Source organism: Oncorhynchus keta, chromosome 35 (assembly GCF_023373465.1).
Source record: "Oncorhynchus keta strain PuntledgeMale-10-30-2019 chromosome 35, Oket_V2, whole genome shotgun sequence".
NCBI classification, from domain to species: domain Eukaryota; kingdom Metazoa; phylum Chordata; class Actinopteri; order Salmoniformes; family Salmonidae; genus Oncorhynchus; species Oncorhynchus keta.
The window spans coordinates 77169266-77191006 of NC_068455.1; the positions used below are offsets into that span (position 1 = coordinate 77169266).

The window sequence follows — 21741 nt, forward strand, 5'->3', positions numbered from 1 at the left end:
CTGTATTTAACATCAGTACTGTTACTGTATTTAACATCAGTACTGTTACTCTATTTAACATCAGTACTGTTACTGTATTTAATATCAGTACTGTTACTGTATGTAACATTAGTACTGTTACTGTATTTAACATGAGTATTTAACATAGGTACTGTTACTGTATTTAACATGAGTATTTAACATCAGTACTGTTACTGTATTTAACATTAGTACTGTTACTGTATTTAACATCAGTACTGTGACTGTATTTAACATCAGTACTGTTACTGTATTAAACATCAGTACTGTTACTGTATTTAACATCAGTAGTGTTACTGTATTTAACATCAGTATTTAACATTAGTACTGTTACTGTATTTAACATCAGTATTTAACATTAGTATTGTTACTGTATTTAACATCAGTATTTAACATTAGTACTGTTACTGTATTTAACATCAGTATTTAACATTAGTATTGTTACTGTATTTAACATCAGTATTTAACATTAGTACTGTTACTGTATTTAACATCAGTATTTAACATTAGTACTGTTACTGTATTTAACATCAGTATTTAACATTAGTACTGTTACTGTATTTAACATCAGTATTTAACATCAGTACTGTTACTGTATTTAACATCAGTATTTAACATCAGTACTGTTACAGTACCATCTGCTGGATGAGAGGGAAGTCTTTTCCATGGCTTGTCAACGCTTTACTGAACAGAGACCTCTCAGTCTGCAGCCACACATCACTACCTAGAGTAGAGAGAGAGAAAAGAGAGAGAGAGAGAGAGAGAGAGAGACACACATCAATACCTGGAGGAGAGAGAGAGAGAGACAGAGAGAGAGAGAGAGAGAGAGAGAGAGACACAGAGAGAGAGACAGAGAGAAAGATAGAGAGAGAAAGATAGAGAGAGAGAGAGAGAGAGAGAGAGAGAGAGAGAGAGAGAGAGAGAGAGAGAGAGAGAGAGAGAGAGAGACAGAGAGAGAGAGAGAGAGAGAGAGAGAGAGAGAGAGAGAGAGAGAGAATGGTAGGTACAAAGGTTTCCGTTTATTGACAGTATTAATAGCACACATCACTACCTAGAGAAGACAGAGAGAGAGAGAGAGAGAGAGAGAGAGAGAGAGAGAGAGAGAGAGAGAGAGAGAGAGAGAGAGAGAGAGAGAGAGAGAGAGAGAGAGAGAGAGAGAGAGACAGAGACAGAGACAGAGACAGAGACAGAGAGAGAGACAGAGAGAGACAGAGAGAGAGAGAGAGGGAGAGACAGACAGAGAGAGAGACAGAGAGAGAGAGAATGGTAGGTACAAAGGTTTCCGTGTATTGACAGTATTAATAGCACACATCACTACCTAGAGAAGACAGAGAGAGAGAGAGAGAGACAGAATATGTTAAGTACAAAGGTTTCCCATTTAATAACAGTACTACAGTACTAATAGCAGTGTGGTTTGTGTGGTGTGTGCTGCGGGATAGGGTTAGGTTGTGTGGTTTACCTGAAATACTGACTCTGACACACACACACACACACTGCACCTAGCTGTCGACTAATAGCCTAATACACCCTGCATAAAACAACACTCCTAGTCTAATGACTAATAGCGTCTAATAGACGAGGAACCTTTTGTAACCTGTCCATCTAACGATAGTTTGTTCTGGTACTGAGGCATAGGGGCACTGAACTGACAGTGGGTCTAGACTACAGTACTGTATAGTGGGTCTAGACTACAGTACTGTATAGTGGGTTTAGACTACAGTACTGTATAGTGGGTTTAGACTACAGTACTGGATAGTGGGTCTAGACTACAGTAGTGGATAGTGGGTCTAGACTACAGTACTGTATAGTGGGTTTAGACTACAGTACTGTATAGTGGGTTTAGACTACAGTACTGTATAGTGGGTCTAGACTACAGTACTGGATAGTGGGTCTAGACTACAGTACTGGATAGTGGGTTTAGACTACAGTACTGTATAGTGGGACTAAACTACAGTACTGTATAGTGGCACGAGACTACAGTACTGTATAGTGGGTTTAGACTACAGTACTGTATAGTGGGACTAAACTACAGTACTGTATAGTGGCACGAGACTACAGTACTGGATAGTGGGTTTAGACTACAGTACTGTATAGTGGGTCTAGACTACAGTACTGTATAGTGGGTTTAGACTACAGTACTGTATAGTGGGCCAAGACTACAGTACTGTATAGTGGGTCTAGGATACCTTACTGGATAGTGGGTTTAGACTACAGTACTGGATAGTGGGTTTAGACTACAGTATTGTATAGTGGGTTTAGACTACAGTACTGTAAAGTTGGTCTGGACTACAGTACTGGATAGTGGGTCTAGACTACAGTACTGGATAGTGGGTTTAGACTACAGTACTGGATAGTGGGTTTAGACTACAGTACTGTATAGTGGGTTTAGACTACAGTACTGGATAGCGGGTTTAGAATACAGTACTGAATAGTGGGTCTAGACTACAGTACTGGATAGTGGGTTCAGACTACAGAAATGGATAGTGGGTTTAGACTACAGTACTGTATAGTGGGTTTAGACTACAGTACTGTATAGTGGGTTTAGACTACAGTACTGTATAGTGGGCCAAGACTACAGTACTGTATAGTGGGTCTAGGATACCTTACTGGATAGTGGGTTTAGACTACAGTACTGGATAGTGGGTTTAGACTACAGTACTGTATAGTGGGTCTGGACTACAGTACTGGATAGTGGGTCTAGACTACAGTACAGATAGTTGATGAGTGGAGATATGGGTGAGAGGTCAGAGGTCATGGAACATGTTTATGAGTGGAGATATGGGTGAGAGGTCAGAGGTCATGGAACATGTTGATGAGTGGAGATATGGGTGAGAGGTCAGAGGTCATGGAACATGTTTATGAGTGGAGATATGGGTGAGAGGTCAGAGGTCATGGAACATGTTGATGAGTGGAGATATGGGTGAGAGGTCAGAGGTCATGGAACATGTTTATGAGTGGAGATATGGGTGAGAGGTCAGAGGTCATGGAACATGTTGATGAGTGGAGATATGGGTGAGAGGTCAGAGGTCATGGAACATGTTGATGAGTGGAGATATGGGTGAGAGGTCAGAGGTCATGGAACATCAACAGGGCTGTAGTGGAGCGGGTCAAGAGTTTCAAGTCTCCTTGGTGTCGACATCACCAGCAAACTAACATGGTCCGAACACACCAAGACAGTTGTGAAGAGGGCACGACAACACCTTTTCACCCTCAGGAGACTGAAAAGAAATGACATCGGCCCCCATATCCTCAAAAAGTTCTATAGCTGCACCATCGAGAGCATCCTGACCGTTTGCATCACCGCCTGGTATGGCAACTGCTCGGTATCCAACCATAAGGGCTCTACAGAGGGTAGTGCATACGGCCCAGTACATCACTGGGGCCAAGCTTCCTGCCATCCAAGCCCTCTCTTCTAGGTGGTGTTTATTATCTATGCATAGCCACGTTACCCCTACCTACATGTACAAATTACCTCGACTAACCTGTATCCCCGCACATTGACTCAGTACCGGTACCCCCTGTATATAGCCTCCACATTGACTCAGTACCGGTACCCCCTGTATATAGCCTCCACATTGACTCAGTACCGGTACCCCCTGTATATAGCCTCCACATTGACTCAGTACCGGTACCCCCTGTATATAGCCTCCACATTGACTCAGTACCGGTACCCCCTGTATATAGCCTCCACATTGACTCAGTACCGGTACCCCCTGTATATAGCCTCCACATTGACTCAGTACCGGTACCCCTGTATATAGCCTCCACATTGACTCAGTACCGGTACCCCCTGTATATAGCCTCCACATTGACTCAGTACCGGTACCCCCTGTATATAGCCTCCACATTGACTCAGTACCGGTACCCCTGTATATAGCCTCCACATTGACTCAGTACCGGTACCCCCTGTATATAGCCTCCACATTGACTCAGTACCGGTACCCCTGTATATAGCCTCCACATTGACTCAGTACCGGTACCCCCTGTATATAGCCTCCACATTGACTCAGTACCGGTACCCCCTGTATATAGCCTCCACATTGACTCAGTACCGGTACCCCCTGTATATAGCCTCCACATTGACTCAGTACCGGTACCCCCTGTATATAGCCTCCACATTGACTCAGTACCGGTACCCCCTGTATATAGCCTCCGCATTGACTCAGTACCGGTACCCCCTGTATATAGCCTCCACATTGACTCAGTACCGGTACCCCCTGTATATAGCCTCGTTATAGTTAAGTCATTTTATTGTGTTACTTTTAATTTTATTTTTTACTTTAGTTTATTTTGTCCAAAAACATTTTTAAACTCTATTTATTGAACTGCATTGTTGGTTAAGGGCTCAAATTCAATTACATTAAATTACCGCCCACATCTTTACCATAAATGTCAGTAAATGGCCCAGGTCTGTACCATAAACGTCAGTAAATGGCCCACATCTGTACCATAAATGTCAGTAAATAGCCATGCGCTAACTCAAGGTTGCATGCTTATTCACCCCACTGAATACTAATGCTAGGCAATGCTAGCTTGCCTTAGTGTCTGTCACTGGTATATTAAAAACATATATTCATTATTTAACGAATTCATGACTAAATTACTTTTAATAATGAGAACCTGTTCTCAACTAGCCTACCTGGTTAAATAAAGGTGAAATAAAAAAATAAAAATTAAAAAAATAATAATAACAATTTGCATTATAATCTTCGTTTTTTCCAAAAAAATACAATTCAAGCGCCACTATCGAGGTTTTTCCAGCCCCTCGTGACATTACTAAAACAACTCTTAGTTCCTCGACTAAAACACACAAATACACTTCTTGAAGGATGACAATTCATTTCAGTAATGGAAGAGAAAACAGATAACAGCATTTAGGCCTGAAACTAAAGTAACCCCCCTCAATGAAGGCTCGCCCCGGAGCGAAGCTGGATCACTTCTCCCAATACTGATCAATTCTTTTGAAAAAACATTCATTCATCTTTGCATTTGGAATGTGGTGTTAACCTGTTTACATGGGTCCACTGGGGCGGGGGATATACCTCATAGGGAGGAATATGAACAAGCGTATTAAAACGCAGAGAGCAACAAAGGAATCAAGCGCAGTACTGACAGGAGTCCTCCAGTCCCGGGCGAGCCTCCATTGCGGGTGCTATACAGTTGAGGTTTGAGGGGTCCGTGGGATATAGGTTGTCTTAATGAAAACTCCACAGACATGGTCCATGTGGTGTGACTCGCTAAGTAGCTATAATCCCTCTCCAAGCGGGTTCTGGGGTTCTTGACTAAGGGCAGGGAGCACCTCACTCCGGAAGTAGGGGGGCTTGACGAACCACATTGGTTTGCCGATTGGCAGGCCATCCTAGTCATTGCTCATCAGGTCCACATTAACTCCTCTCCAAATGTCTCTCTCACCCTCTGCAAGCACTCTCCCCCGTGCATCTAGAATCAATAGAACACATCTATCTAGATTCTAGAACCAATAGAACACACCTATCTAGATTCTAAAACCAATAGAACACACCTACCTAGATTCTAGAACCAATAGAACATACCTATCTAGATTCTAGAACCAACAGAACACACCTATCTAGATTCTAAAACCAATAGAACACACCTATCTAGATTCTAGAACCAATAGAACACATATATCTAGAACCAATAGAACACAGTAAACAAATGCATCAAGTCGTGCATATTCATATACTGTACATATCGCCATAGAATTAGGAATCAGAATACTAGAATGGACATTTAATTAATATAAAATCTTAACTTTACCCCACCAAACCCACCAAACCCACCAAACCCAGTAAAACTACTAAAACCCACCAAACCCACCAAACCCAGTAAAACTACTAAAACCCAGATAGAGAGATAGTAAAAGGGAGTTCCGACCTGATCACTTACCTTGATTGTTGTTCCCTCAAACATGTATCGGTATCTTGTAAAACGACTGAGATTATTGGTTTTATTGGACTGTTGTGAAAACACGAGTTGAATTCCATCCGTCTGGTTGAAAGAGACGCCTTTGGATCCATGCTCTCGATGTATCACCCACAAACACCTACCCACAGGTCATTACAATCCAACCAGATGTACTACAAGGTCTGCACGTGATACTGTCAGTGCACAGAGCTGTGGGCATGTGGACTAGAGGAGGAAACTGAATGTATACCCAGCTCATGATTACTGTTATTTCCAGGAAAACAGTCAATGCAGTTCTGATACAGAGGCAATTAGTGTTCCAACAAAGTAGAGCAATCTGCGATTAATGGAACTACAGGGCCTATAGCAGCCCCTCTAGACCAGGTGATTAATGGAACTACAGGGCCTATAGCAGCCCCTCTAGACCAGGTGATTAATGGAACTACAGGGCCTATAGCAGCCCCTCTAGACCAGGTGATTAATGGAACTACAGGGCCTATAGCAGCCCCTCTAGACCAGGTGATTAATGGAACTACAGGGCCTATAGCAGCCCCTCTAGACCAGGTGATTAATGGAACTACAGGGCCTATAGCAGCCCCTCTAGACCAGGTGATTAATGGAACTACAGGGCCTATAGCAGCCCCTCTAGACCAGGTGATTAATGGAACTACAGGGTCTATAGCAGCCCCTCTAGACCAGGTGATTAATGGAACTACAGGGTCTATAGCAGCCCCTCTAGACCAGGTGATTAATGGAACTACAGGGCCTATAGCAGCCCCTCTAGACCAGGTGATTAATGGAACTACAGGGCCTATAGCAGCCCCTCTAGACCAGGTGATTAATGGAACTACAGGGCCTATAGCAGCCCCTCTAGACCAGGTGATTCATGGAACTACAGGGCCTATAGCAGCCCCTCTAGACCAGGTGATTAATGGAACTACAGGGCCTATAGCAGTCCCTCTAGATCAGGTGATTAATGGAACTACAGGGCTATAGCAGCCCCTCTAGACCAGGTGATTAATGGAACTACAGGGTCTATAGCAGCCCCTCTAGACCAGGTGATTAATGGAACTACAGGGCCTATAGCAGCCCCTCTAGACCAGGTGGTTAATGGAACTACAGGGCCTATAGCAGCCCCTCTAGACCAGGTGATTAATGGAACTACAGGGCCTATAGCAGCCCCTCTAGACCAGGTGATTAATGGAACTACAGGGCCTATAGCAGCCCCTCTAGACCAGGTGATTAATGGAACTACAGGGCCTATAGCAGCCCCTCTAGACCAGGTGATTAATGGAACTACAGGGCCTATAGCAGCCCCTCTAGACCAGGTGATTAATGGAACTACAGGGTCTATAGCAGCCCCTCTAGACCAGGTGATTAATGGAACTACAGGGTTATAACAGCCCCTCTAGACCAGGTGATTAATGGAACTACAGGGTTATAGCAGCCCCTCTAGACCAGGTGATTAATGGAACTACAGGGCCTATAGCAGCCCCTCTAGACCAGGTGATTAATGGAACTACAGGGCCTATAGCAGCCCCTCTAGACCAGGTGATTAATGGAACTACAGGGCCTATAGCAGCCCCTCTAGACCAGGTGATTAATGGAACTACAGGGCCTATAGCAGCCCCTCTAGACCAGGTGATTAATGGAACTACAGGGCCTATAGCAGCCCCTCTAGACCAGGTGATTAATGGAACTACAGGGCCTATAGCAGCCCCTCTAGACCAGGTGATTAATGGAACTACAGGGCCTATAGCAGCCACTCTAGACCAGGTGATTAATGGAACTACAGGGTCTATAGCAGCAACTCTAGACCAGGTGATTAATGGAACTACAGGGCCTATAGCAGCCCCTCTAGACCAGGTGATTAATGGAACTACAGGGCCTATAGCAGCCCCTCTAGACCAGGTGATTAATGGAACTACAGGGCCTATAGCAGCCCCTCTAGACCAGGTGATTAATGGAACTACAGGGCCTATAGCAGCCCCTCTAGACCAGGTGATTAATGGAACTACAGGGTCTATAGCAGCCCCTCTAGACCAGGTGATTAATGGAACTACAGGGCCTATAGCAGCCCCTCTAGACCAGGTGATTAATGGAACTACAGGGCCTATAGCAGCCCCTCTAGACCAGGTGATTAATGGAACTACAGGGTCTATAGCAGCCCCTCTAGACCAGGTGATTAATGGAACTACAGGGTCTATAGCAGCCCCTCTAGACCAGGTGATTAATGGAACTACAGGGCCTATAGCAGCCCCTCTAGACCAGGTGATGACATCGCACAGACACATTGTGCTGGGAGTTAAATCTGTGTCAGAGAAAATGCCACCAAAAAAATACTTTTGTGTAAATGGTACAAGTCAATTCAACAATCTCTAGAAGAATCTACTCGCTAATTGCCTTTGCAAAAACATATATGTCTTACTAGGTGTGTATGTATAGCATATTTATTTATTTTATTTAACCTTTTTATTTAACTAGGCAAGTCAGTTAAGAACAATTTCTTATTTACAATAACCCGGACAACGATGGGCCAATTGTGCGCCGCCTTATGGGACTCCCAATCACGGCCGGTTGTGAAACAGCCTGGAATCGAACCAGGGTCTGTAATGACACCTCTAGCACTGTGATGCAGTGCCTTTAGACCACTGCGCCACTCGGGAGACTAAGTATGACGCATCAGGGTTTGAACTGGGTTAGTTAGCTGTTAGCTAGTTTATCACTAAAGATGATGGTGTGCAAAATAACCACTCAATATAACGTAACCTCACCCCAATCCATACATATGTGCGCAACTGCAACGTTCAAAGAGGCTACAAAGAAAACTAATGGGACTGTAGCGACTGTGTTGACTACAAAATCGGGGGTGTGAACTAGGTTTCTATTCAAGCGTTGATCGACATGGTAATGGCTCTATAGTATTGGAGAAAAGTTGAAAAAACTGACCCTCCGTTACATCTTGACGTGCCGTAACGTACAGCACGCATAAAGCTACTATTTCTGTCTTACAATCTCTCTCCACCAGGTTCAGCACTTCTATCCTCCTTTAAAAACCAGAAATGGACAGTAAGGGGGGGATACCTAGTAATTGTTTTGCGTCATCATTGCATGCGATCATCATTCTCACAGCCGCTGTTTACTTCTAAGATCACTTTCGCACCGCCCTAAAACCCCAATTCAAATTCGACACAAAGCTTCAAAGAGGTACGGGGAGAACAAGTATTAGATACACTGCCGATTTTGCAGGTTTTCCTACCTACAAAGCATGTAGAGGTCTGTAATTTTTATCATAGGTACACTTCGACTGTGAGAGACGTAATCTAAAATAAAAATCCAGAAAATCAAATTGTATGATTTTTAAGTAATTAAATGGCATTTTATTGCATGACATAAGTATTTGATACATCAGAAAAGCAGAACTTTATATTTGGTACAGAAACCTTTATTTGCAAATACAGAGATCATACGTTTCCTGTAGTTCTTGACCAGGTTTGCACACACTGAAGCAGGGATTTTGGCCCACTCCTCCATACAGACCTTCTCCAGATCCTTCAGGTTTCGGGGCTGTCGCTGGGCAATACGGACTTTCAGCTCCCTCCAAAGATTTTCTATTGGGTTCAGGTCTGGAGACTGGCTAGGCCACTCCAGGAGTTTGAGATGCTTCTTACGGACCCACTCCTTAGTTGCCCTGGCTGTGTGTTTCGGGTCGTTGTCATGCTGAAAGACCCAGCCACGACTCATTTTCAATGCTCTTACTGAGAGAAGGAGGTTATTGGCCAAGATCTCGCGATACATGGCCCCATCCATCCTCCCCTCAATACGGTGCAGTCGTCCTGTCCCCTTTGCAGAAAAGCATCCCCAAAGAATGATGTTTCCATCTCCATGCTTCACGGTTGGGATGGTGTTCTTGGGGTTGTACTCATCCTTCTTCGTCCTCCAAATACGACGAGTGGGGTTTAGACCAAAAAGCTCTATTTTTGTCTCATCAGACCACATGACCTTCTCCCATTCCTCCTCTGGATCATCCAGATGGTCATTGGCAAACTTCAGACGGGCCTGGACATGCGCTGGCTTGAGCAGGGGGACCTTGCGTGCGCTGCAGGATTTTAATCCATGACGGCGTAGTGTGTTACTAATGGTTTTCTTTGAGACTGTGGTCCCAACTCTCTTCAGGTCATTGAACAGGTCCTGCCTTGTAGTTCTGATTCATGATCATTGATGCTCCACGAGGTGAGATCTTGCATGGGGCCGTCATCTTGAACATCTTCCATTTTCTAATAATTGCGCCAAAAGTTGTTGCCTTCTCACCAAGCTGCTTGCCTATTGTCCTGTAGCCCATCCCAGCCTTGTGCAGGTCTACAATTTTAACCCTGATGTCCTTTACACAGCTTTCTGGTCTTGGCCATTGTGGAGAGGTTGGAGTCTGTTTGATTGAGTGTGTGGACAGGTGTCTTTCATACAGGTAACGAGTTCAAACAGGTGCAGTTAATACAGGTAATGAGTGGAGAACAGGAAGGCTTCTTAAAGAAAAATGAACAGGTCTGTGAGAGCCGGTATTCTTACTGGTTGGTAGGTGATCAAATACATTTATCATGCAATAAAATGCTAATTAATTACTTAAAAATCCTACAATGTGATTTTCTGGATTTTTGTTTTAGATTCTGTCTCTCACAGTTGAAGTACCTATGACAAAAATTACAGACCTCTACATGCTTTGTAAGTAGGAAAACCTGCAAAATTGGCAGTGTATCAAATACTTGTTCTCCCCACTGTATGTAATGCCACATTATATAAACTCTTTATAGTGTTTTATTTACATTTTAGTGGCAATAAGGTGATAAGTTGGACAGATCGAGTGACAAAAAGCAATTTTCCCTCACATCATCTCTCCTTCTCACTATCACGCATTAGTTTCGCTTCCCCACCCGCCATTTTTAAAAAGACCCGACGGGGCTCATTGTCTTCTTGAATTATGCAGAACCGGGCAGCGTTTAGGTCATGTAATTGATTCTGTTGGAAAGGGGATAAATTGTGCTATGCAATGGTATTGACATTACAGTTGATCTGGAAGTATTACGTTTTTGGGGCTTTAAAATAAGGTCAATTGTACGGACCAAGGCGATGCACAAAAGTGAGTGAGTTTACATTACACCCATGCATTATATGAACAAAAGCTTGTACAGCAGTACAAAAAAATGATAGTAGCGGCCTATGTATTAAATGTAACAAAACCCATGAAAAGCTAGCCAACAACAACATAAGCTAAGAGCAGCTAACCAGCAGGGAGAAATGGTAGGCTACCTAGCGCTGAGCTAGATAATGTTAGCGGATAGCAATTAGCATGCAACTGTAAGATACAAATTAAATATCATTAGTGTTGGTCATATAGTGTTGTTCATATGTACAAACATTTATAACAGAAAAAAATAATAATTTGAGATGCCATCTTGTGCTCATTAATTTACATACAAAGTTAGTTCGCTTAGCTTAGCTACACTCATACTCGGGCAAAACACTTAAATTATACATCACAATTACCAGCAAAATGACCCCAGGGCAAGGAAACGTGCAGGAAAGACCAAAGCCTTCAGCCACCTGAACAGCTTCTTCCCCTGTACCGTCACCCTCAACAACCGGCCACCTGAACAGCTTCTTCCCCTGTACCGTCGCCCTCAACAACCGGCCACCTGAACAGCTTCTTCCCCTGTACCGTCACCCTCAACAACCGGCCACCTGAACAGCTTCTTCCCCTGTACCGTCACCCTCAACAACCGGCCACCTGAACAGCTTCTTCCCCTGTACCGTCGCCCTCAACAACCGGCCACCTGAACAGCTTCTTCCCCTGTACCGTCGCCCTCAACAACCGGCCACCTGAACAGCTTCTTCCCCTGTACCGTCACCCTCAACAACCGGCCACCTGAACAGCTTCTTCCCCTGTACCGTCGCCCTCAACAACCGGCCACCTGAACAGCTTCTTCCCCTGTACCGTCACCCTCAACAACCGGCCACCTGGTCCACGATGATCTTCTCATTCATAGACTAGGCACCCTGCACTAGAAACGTCACATTGCTCTTTGCACTCTCTGCAAATCCTCATATGACTCTATTAATTTACACATTTTCCCCAACTCACATCATCCTGTTATTTACATACATCAATTATAATGTTGCTTAGTGTTTATAGTGTAGCATGTAGTTCTTAGCTTACAGTGTACATGGTGTGCATAACCGCACGCGGATCTGTGTAAACTCTGCTTGAACATATGTTGTCTGTTTATCCTGTTTATAGTCTGGCTGTATATCCTGTTTATCGTCTGGCTGTATATCCTGTTTATCGTCTGTCTGTATATCCTGTTTATTGTCTGCTGGTATATCCTGTTTATTGTCTGGCTGTATATCCTGTTTATCGTCTGGCTGTATATCCTGTTTATTGTCTGGCTGTATATCCTGTTTATTGTCTGGCTGTATATCCTGTTTATCGTCTGTCTGTATATCCTGTTTATCGTCTGTCTGTATATCCTGTTTATCGTCTGTCTGTATATCCTGTTTATCGTCTGTCTGTATATCCTGTTTATTGTCTGGTGGTATATCCTGTTTATAGTCTGGCTGTATATCCTGTTTATCGTATGGCTGTATATCCTGTTTATCGTCTGGCTGTATCTCCTGTTTATCGTCTGTCTGTATCTCCTGTTTATCGTCTGTCTGTATCTCCTGTTTATCGTCTGTCTGTATATCCTGTTTATCGTCTGTCTGTATATCCTGTTTATCGTCTGTCTGTATCTCCTGTTTATCGTCTGGCTGTATATCCTGTTTATCGTCTGGCTGTATATCCTGTTTATCGTCTGTCTGTATATCCTGTTTATCGTCTGTCTGTTTATCGTCTGGCTGTATATCCTGTTTATTGTGGCACCACCTTTTCTTTGAGTCAAATTCCTGAACAGGCAAATGTGTTTGGCGAATAAAGGTGATCAGGTGATCAGGTTAGGGGTGAGGGGGTGAGAGATCAGGTTAGGGGTGAGGGGTGAGGGGGTGAGAATTCAGAGGTTATGGGTGAGGGGTGAGGGGGTGAGAGGTCAGAGTGTAGGGGTGAGAGGTCAGAGTGTAGGGGTGAGAGGTGAGAGGTTAAGGGTTACCAGCATAATGGTAGTCTCTTGCTGATGATGGAGTAGAGAAGAGCAACTTCTCCAGTGTGGCCTGGGACAGGGGGATGAGAGGTAGAGAGACATTACTGAAAAACTACTGAAAAAGTGATTTCGGGTAAATAGATATGGATGAGGGAATGAACGATCGAGTGTGTGTGTGTGTGTGTGTGTGTGTGTGTGTGTGTGTGTGTGTGTGTGTGTGTGTGTGTGTGTGTGTGTGTGTGTGTGTGTGTGTGTCCTCCTCACCAGTGTATCTCCGTGACAGACGTAGAGACAGTGTAGGGCCAGCTCTGTGTTGCTCCCCCCTCCTGGTAGACAGCTAGAACTACACACAGACAACATTGCCGCCACTGGTAGACAGAGAGAGAGACAGAGAGACAGAGAGACAGGGAGAGAAACAGAGAGAGAGAGAAACAGAGAGAGAGAGAAACAGAGAGAGAGACAGAGAGAGAAACAGAGAGAGAGAGAAACAGAGAGAGAGAGACAGAGAGAAACAGAGAGAGAGAGAAACAGAGAGAGAGAGACAGAGAGAAACAGAGAGAGAGAGAAACAGAGAGAGAGAGACAGAGAGAAACAGAGAGAGAGGAGCTGAGTTGTGTTCTTTCTTTCTTCCCAAACCTCAGTTATTTCTATCTCCATGTAATCACTGAACTGCCCTATATTCACTTGTATCTGAGATTTTAAAACAACAGTTCTGTTTACAGCTACATAAACCCTTCATAAACCCTTCGTAAGTCCTTAATACATCCTCCATAAACCCTTCATAAGTCCTTAATACATCCTTCATAGATAAATCATTCATAAGGCAATTTTACCCTAAATTCATACCTTGGTCCTGGATGACAGAACTCTTCCCAAGCTCCTCCCACGGTTTCCAGAGCAACTCCTCATTGGATGCTGATTCCTCTGGCCATGTCCTGGACTCTTCCTCCCTCTCTAGACAACATGGCAGCTCAGCCTGGAACCCTGGACCCACGTTGATACACCTGGAAAATGTTTCAATGAATAAACAAACAAATCAATTCATCAAATGAATCAACGAAAGAACAAACAAACAAAATAACGAACGAACGAACGAAAGAACAAATTAACAAAACAACAAACGAATGAAAGAACAAACGAACAAACGAATGAAAGAACAAACGAACGAACGAACGAAAGAACAAATTAACAAAACAACAAACGAACGAAAGAACAAACGAACGAACGAACGAAAGAACAAATTAACAAAACAACAAACGAACGAAAGAACAAACGAACGAACGAACTAAAGAACAAATTAACAAAACAACAAACGAACGAAAGAACAAACGAACGAACGAACGAAAGAACAAATTAACAAAACAACAAACGAACGAAAGAACAAACGAACGAACGAACGAAAGAACAAATTAACAAAACAACAAACGAAAGAAAGAACAAACTAACAAACAAACAAACGAACAAACAAATGAAGGAATTCAGCTAATGCATTCCTCTGTCCAGCCATACTCACGGAGGTATAGAATATCCCTCCTCCTCTTCAGTCAACCCTCCCATCCCTCGTTCCCTGACTGAAGGGGGCATGAGGGAGGAGAGGATCCCCGTTCCTCTGCGTCTGGGGTTCAGCATAGGTAGAGGGGTGTAGTGGAGCCCTCTCCCTAACCGCTCCACCCCCTTCTGCCCTCCTCCTCTACTAGACTGGAGCAGACTAGGGAAGGGAGTACCTTTATGCACCACTAGGGGTGCTGTTCCATTCTGTGGGAGTCCACTGGGGGGCTGGGATGGAAGAGAGGAGGGGTGGAGGGAGGAGTGAAGGGCTGGGGTGGAGGTAAAGGAGGATTCTACCAGAGTTTGAAGACTATAGTGATCTGTGAGCAGAAGAGAGAGGGGGGTTAAGGAGGAGACTGGACACAGATTAGATTAGAACATATTGATTTGGCAACACCACACAGCACCTTACCTGTATTATTCCCGTTGTCCTGGTGACCCGGTCTCCCAGGAAACACCGCCTCCTGGCAGTATACGTAGCCGGAGCTTGAGGGGTTGCCCTCGACGACACCCACGTCACCTGACTGCTGCAGCCAATGAGAGAGCGGGAGCTTCCACACGACGGCCGAGGGGTGGGAGGAGTGGAGTGACTGGAGAGAGGAGGGGTAAAACTGGACTGTTCCACTACAACCCCTCCCTGAGGCCTGGGTGAGTCCAACTGTCCTGACAGAGGGTGGTGGGGTGAGTTTAGGAGGGGAGAGGGAATGAGGGGGGAGGGGTGTGGGAGGAGGACTAAGGACCAGGGGGAAGGGGTGAGGCGAAGGAGGAGGAGGAGTAGGAGGTGAAGGAAGAGTGGAAGAGTCTGTGTGCGAATCGTAAGCACTTGTTTTGATCCGTTCTGTGCTTCCTCCTCCCAATCCCAAAATCCCACAACCGGAATTCCCATTCAGAATTCTGCTGCCGGCAACGTTGCGTCTGAAGGAGAATGCCTCGGAGAAGGAGTCCAGTTTCTGCTGGTAAACCCTACCACCAGCACCACCTGCTGCCTGGGAATGGGAGTATAGAAAGGCCCAGTCCTGGGGATACCCCGCACCCCTCTCCCTTCCCTCCCCAGCCACAGCACCACGAATTGGGGGAGTAGGACTCACCCAAGACCCAGGCTTTAAATGGGCCTCTAGAGGATCCAAGTTCGACCTTCTACCCCCGAAATCATCACAGTCTCCTCCAAAATCATCAACCCTTCTCAAACTATTCATCATTCCTGTATTATCCATTCCTGTATTATCCATTCCTGTATTATCCACACTATAGCCAAAGCTAGCAGTACGATTATAGAGATAATCAGTTGTATTACTGCCACCATCACCACCGCTATCTCTATAACCATCACTACTATCTCCCCTCTCCTCACACACATACTCTCTACTGTAGAGCACATCATCCCTGTTACTACAGCCCTCATCCGTTCTGTAGAACACGTCATCCCTGTTACAGCCCTCATCCGTTCCCGGAAAGACGTCATTCCTGATATCATCCGTTCTGTGAAAGGCCTCATCCCTAGTGTTCGACCCCTCATCCGTTTTATCCTCACACCCGTCATCTCTACTGTTACTGTAGAAGACATCATCCCTACTGCTCTTACAGCCTTCATCTGTTCTGTGAAAGACGTCATCCCTGTTACAGCCCTCATCCGTTCTGTGGTACATATCACCACCACTACCGCTGGCGCTGCTGTCATCCCCATCGCAGCCGTCATCCCTTTGGCTAGCATAGCCAAGGCTCTGACCTTCAAAATGGTTGCCGAAATGTTCCCCTTGACCTACACTGTCATCCAAAACCCCACTATTACAGTAGCTAGCTTTCTGCGCTCCAAAACAACCATCTCTACCATCAACATCACTACAGTTATCACCTCTGCTATGTCCATGAATGTCTACATAACCACCACCACTCACACCCTTGTACCTCTCGTTGCTCCCCCCAGAATAGAGGCTTGAATTAGGGAGAGTGGTCCTGTATTGCTCCAGGGGAGTCTGGGGCTCCAAGGGGTGGTGCCAGGATATGTGGCCCAGGCCGGGGCGGTGGTGGAGGTCATGCTGAAGATATGGTTCCTGGTAAGGCTGGGGGGTAGGAGGTTGGAGGGACGTTCGGTCGGCCATGGGGTAGTCTCTGGTCGTGTTCTGTGCCGGGATAGAAGGACCTTTAGTGGCAAAGATTTTTTTTATTTTTTATTTTACCAGGCAAATCAGTTAAGAACAAATTCTTATTTTCAATGACGGCCTGGGAACAGTGGGTTTACTGCCTGTTCAGGGGCAGAACGACAGATTTTGTACCTTGTCAGGTCGGGGATTTGAACTTGCAACCTTTTGGTTACTGGTCCAATGCTCTAACCACTAGGCTACCCTGCCGGAGCAGACATGGTTCTTTAAAACTTTAGGAAAAAAAAGGGGGGGGGGGTCTAGGAAAAAGGGAAAGAGGGAAGGCAGACAGACAGAAACCGTGCACTAGGTCTATCTATCAGTATAGGCAGGTCAGACACCAGACAGAACCGTGCACTAGGTCTATCTATCAGTATAGGCAGGTCAGACACCAGACAGACAGAACCGTGTACTAGGTCTATCTATCAGTATAGGCAGGTCAGTCACCAGACAGACAGACAGAACCGTGTACTAGGTCTATCTATCAGTATAGGCAGGTCAGACACCAGACAGACAGAACCGTGTACTAGGTCTATCTATCAGTATAGGCAGGTCAGTCACCAGACAGACAGAACCGTGTACTAGGTCTATCTATCAGTATAGGCAGGTCAGTCACCAGACAGACAGAACCGTGTACTAGGTCTATCTATCAGTATAGGCAGGTCAGACACCAGACAGACAGAACCGTGTACTAGGTCTATCTATCAGTATAGGCAGGTCAGTCACCAGACAGAACCGTGTACTAGGTCTATCTATCAGTATAGGCAGGTCAGACACCAGACAGACAGAACCGTGTACTAGGTCTATCTATCAGTATAGGCAGGTCAGACACCAGACAGACAGAACCGTGTACTAGGTCTATCTATCAGTATAGGCAGGTCAGACACCAGACAGACAGAACCGTGTACTAGGTCTATCTATCAGTATAGGCAGGTCAGACACCAGACAGAACCGTGTACTAGGTCTATCTATCAGTATAGGCAGGTCAGTCACCAGACAGACAGAACCGTGCACTAGGTCTATCTATCAGTATAGGCAGGTCAGTCACCAGACAGACAGACAGAACCGTGTACTAGGTCTATCTATCAGTATAGGCAGGTCAGACACCAGACAGAAGGCACAGGTCAGAGGCAGGTCAGACAGACAGACAGAACCGTGTACTAGGTCTATCTATCAGTATAGGCAGGTCAGACACCAGACAGACAGAACCGGGCACTAGGTCTATCTATCAGTATAGGCAGGTCAGACACCAGACAGACAGAACCGTGCACTAGGTCTATCTATCAGTATAGGCAGGTCAGTCACCAGACAGACAGAACCGTGCACTAGGTCTATCTATCAGTATAGGCAGGTCAGACACCAGACAGACAGAACCGTGCACTAGGTCTATCTATCAGTATAGGCAGGTCAGACACCAGACAGACAGAACCGGCACTAGGTCTATCTATCAGTATAGGCAGGTCAGACACCAGACAGACAGAACCGTGTACTAGGTCTATCTATCAGTATAGGCAGGTCAGACACCAGACAGAACAGTGCACTAGGTCTATCTATCAGTATAGGCAGGTCAGACAGAACTGTGCAGTAAAAGTCTAAAATTATTTGGTTTTAAATATACTTAAGTATAAAATGTAAATGTAATTGCTAAAATGTACTTAAGTATCCAAAGTAACGGCTATAAGTAAATGAAAAAGCATGAAAATTGTGCCGTCTGGTTTCCTTAATATAAGGAATTTGAAATCATTTATTATTATTTTACTTTTGGTACTTAAGTATATTTTACTTTATTTCACTTTAGTCATTTTCTATTCAATCTATCTTTACTTTTACTCAAGTATGACAATGGAGTACTTTTTCCACCGCTGGCAATCGATCTGTTGGCCTAATGTGTAAACTTACCTAGAGAAGCAGGAAAATACAGGAACCACAGTCTTCGCTAGTGAGAAAACCCAGTCCCAACTTTGACTCAGTCATTAAAACTTAGTACCATATAGTCCCATATGACTATCACACACTGAAACTGCCCTGTAGATACAGGGCCATTATATCAGTTCAATTCAACAACACAACAATGCACAGCTTCTCACTTCCTCCTCCTCTCTCTCTCTCTCTCTCTCTCTCTCTCTCTCTACCCCCTCTCTTTCTCTACCCTCTCTCTCTCGCTCTCTCTCTCTCTCTCTCTCTCTCTCTCTCTCTACCCCTCTCTTTCTCTACCCTCTCTCTCCTCTCTCTCTCTCTCTCTCTCTCTCTCTACTGTTGTAATTAGGTTAAGATAGTATGACTCATAGACAGAGAGAGAGAGAGAGAGAGAGAGAGAGAGGGGAGGAAGAGAAAGAGAAAGAGGAGAGAGAATAGAGAGAGAGAGAGAGAGAGAGGGGAGGAAGAGAAATAGAAAGAGGAGACAGAGAGAGAAAGAGGGGAGAGAGAGAGAATAGAGAGAGAGAACAGAGAGAACAGAGAGAGGAGAACGAGAAAGAGGAGGAAGAGAGAGCAAGAGGAGAGAGAATAGAGAGAGAGAATAGAGAGAGAGGGAGAGAGGAGGAAGAGAAAGAGAAAGAGGAGGAAGAGAGAGCAAGAAAGAGTGGTGATTCCATTCTAAGTTTTATTCATCTTTCTTCACTTTTCATGCTGGCTATATTATCTCTGATGTTCATTCCTTGTTTCTTGTCTTTGTAAGTTTATATCTTTGTTTGTCCGGCAGAAAAAAACGCTGTCTCAAAATACCTCAAACACGTGCACACACTTTTTTATTTCTCTCTCTATCACACACACACACACACACACACACACACACACACACACACACACACACACACACACACACACACACACACACACACACACACACACACACACACACAGGTGTCGGTGATAAAAACTCTGGTAACTCTTGTCACAGAGACACTCCTGCCCTCCCCTCCCTCCACACCCCTCCCCTTCTCCCCCGGTGAAAACCACATCCTCAGGAAACAGTTACGGATCTCCCTCTTTCTCTCTCTCTCTCCTCTATCATTATCTCTAACCATTATCTCTTCTCTCTCTCTCTCTCTTCCTCATTCTCTCTCTCTCCTCTATCATTATCTCTAACCATTATCTATTGTCTCACAATATCATTATCTCTGACCATTATCTTTTCTCTCACACTATCATTATCTCTAACCATTATGTCTTCTCTCTCACACTATCATTACCTCTAACCATTATCTCTTCTCTGTCACACTATCATTATCTCTAACCATTATCTCTTCTCTCTCACACTATCTTTCTCTCTAACCATTATCTCTTCTATCTCACACTCTCCTTTATCTTTATCTCTAACCATTATTTATTCTGTCTCTCACCCTCCTCACTTTATCTCTAACCATTATCTCTTCTGTCTCACACTCTCTTCTATCATTATCTCTAACCATTATCTCTTCTCTCTCTTTAACTCTCACCATTATCTCTTCTGTCTCTCACTCTCCTCTCTTCATCTCTAACCATTATCTCTCCTGTCTCTCACTCTCCTCTCTTTATCTCTAACCATTATCTCTTCTGTCTCTCACTCTCCTCTCTTCATCTCTAACCATTATCTCTCCTGTCTCTCACTCTCCTCTCTTTATCTCTAACCATTATCTCTTCGCTTCACCTCTAACCATTATCTCTCCTTTCCCTCACTCTCCTCTATCTTTACCTCTAACCATTATCTCGTTCTCTCCATTATCTCTTTTTCTCTCACACTCTCTCTCTTCTCTCTCACACTCTCCTCTATCTTCTCCTCTAACCATTCTCTCTTCTCTCTCACACTCTCCTCTATCTTCTCCTCTAACCATTCTCTCTTCTCTCTCACACTCTCCTCTATCTTCTCCTCTAACCATTCTCTCTTCTCTCTCACACTCTCCTCTATCTTCTCCTCTAACCATTCCCTTTCTCTCTCTTTACCTCTAACCATTATCTCTCCTTTCCTCTCGCTCTTTCTCTCTCACTCCCCTTTTCATCAAATCATTGTAAGAAAGGTTCAGCCACATTGTCCAACCTGAAAGCAGCACACACAGTCTGTGTCTGTGGGCAGGGGTCACAGAGCTGTATATATGTGTGTGTGTGTGTGTGTGTGTGTGTGTGTGTGTGTGTGTGTGTGTGTGTGTGTGTGTGTGTGTGTGTGTTCGTAGGCGCAGTGTAGATGATAATACAGTTGTTTACCAGAGATCTCTGGGTAAGTCTACTGACAGGATGTCTCTACCCAAAAAGGAGACACACACAAACACATCTCCACCCAGAGATACCCCAAACACACACACAAACACTCACACTCTCACGCACACTAGAGACGGATAGACAGGAAGGAAGAGAGGACAAGGGAACCCTCTAAACGAATCAACAAACACACTACTCTCGCCCACACACACACACACACACACACACACACACACACACACACACACACACACACACACACACACACACACACACACACACACACACAGTCTCGTACAGCTTGTGGGGGGACACAATTCAGTCTCATTTAAAAATCCTATTTTCCCTAACCTTAACCCTAAACTTAACCCCAAAACCCTAACCTTAACCCTAAACTTAACCCCAAAACCCTAACCTTAACACTAACCCCAGCTCTTAACCCTAAACTTAACCCCAAAAACCCAACCTTAACACTAACCCTAACCCTAACCCTAACCCTAACCCTAACCCTTAAAGTAATTCTAACCTTAATCCTAAACGCCGTAGAAAGAGCATTTGACCTTGCACCCAGTTGGTGAAATGTTGGTGTATTTACTATTCTTGTGGGGACTTCACGTCGACACACACACACACACACACACACACACACACACACACACACACACACACACACACACACACACACACACACACACACACACACACACACACGTCGACACACACACACACAAACACACACACACACACACAAACACACACACACACACAAACACACACACACACACACGTCGACACACACACACACACACACA

The 21741-nt window shown here is 44.6% G+C and overlaps 1 protein-coding gene and 1 long non-coding RNA gene across 5 annotated transcripts in view; one reads left to right on the plus strand and one right to left on the minus strand.

Moving 5' to 3' along the window:
* LOC127916271 (uncharacterized) overlaps positions 1–21741 on the minus strand; it is a 65153-nt gene that overhangs the window by 7489 nt on the left and 35923 nt on the right. For 3 of the 4 annotated variants that reach the window (XM_052497807.1, XM_052497805.1, XM_052497806.1), the window contains 6 exons: positions 15031–16738; positions 14584–14938; positions 13917–14074; positions 13335–13438; positions 13080–13140; positions 654–742 (listed from right to left, as the gene is read on the minus strand). In XM_052497807.1, coding sequence (XP_052353767.1) covers positions 654–742; positions 13080–13140; positions 13335–13438; positions 13917–14074; positions 14584–14938; positions 15031–16717 — 2454 coding nt within the window. In that variant the 5' untranslated portion in view covers positions 16718–16738. Of the gene's footprint in view, positions 1–653; positions 743–13079; positions 13141–13334; positions 13439–13916; positions 14075–14583; positions 14939–15030; positions 16739–18655; positions 18881–21741 lie in introns of those variants that run through there. The other variant, XM_052497808.1, reaches the window with a different exon arrangement.
* Positions 17386–18283, plus strand: LOC127916272 (uncharacterized). The gene is made up of 3 exons (XR_008094205.1): positions 17386–17451; positions 17503–17667; positions 18195–18283. It is a non-coding gene; the product is annotated as an uncharacterized LOC127916272 (long non-coding RNA).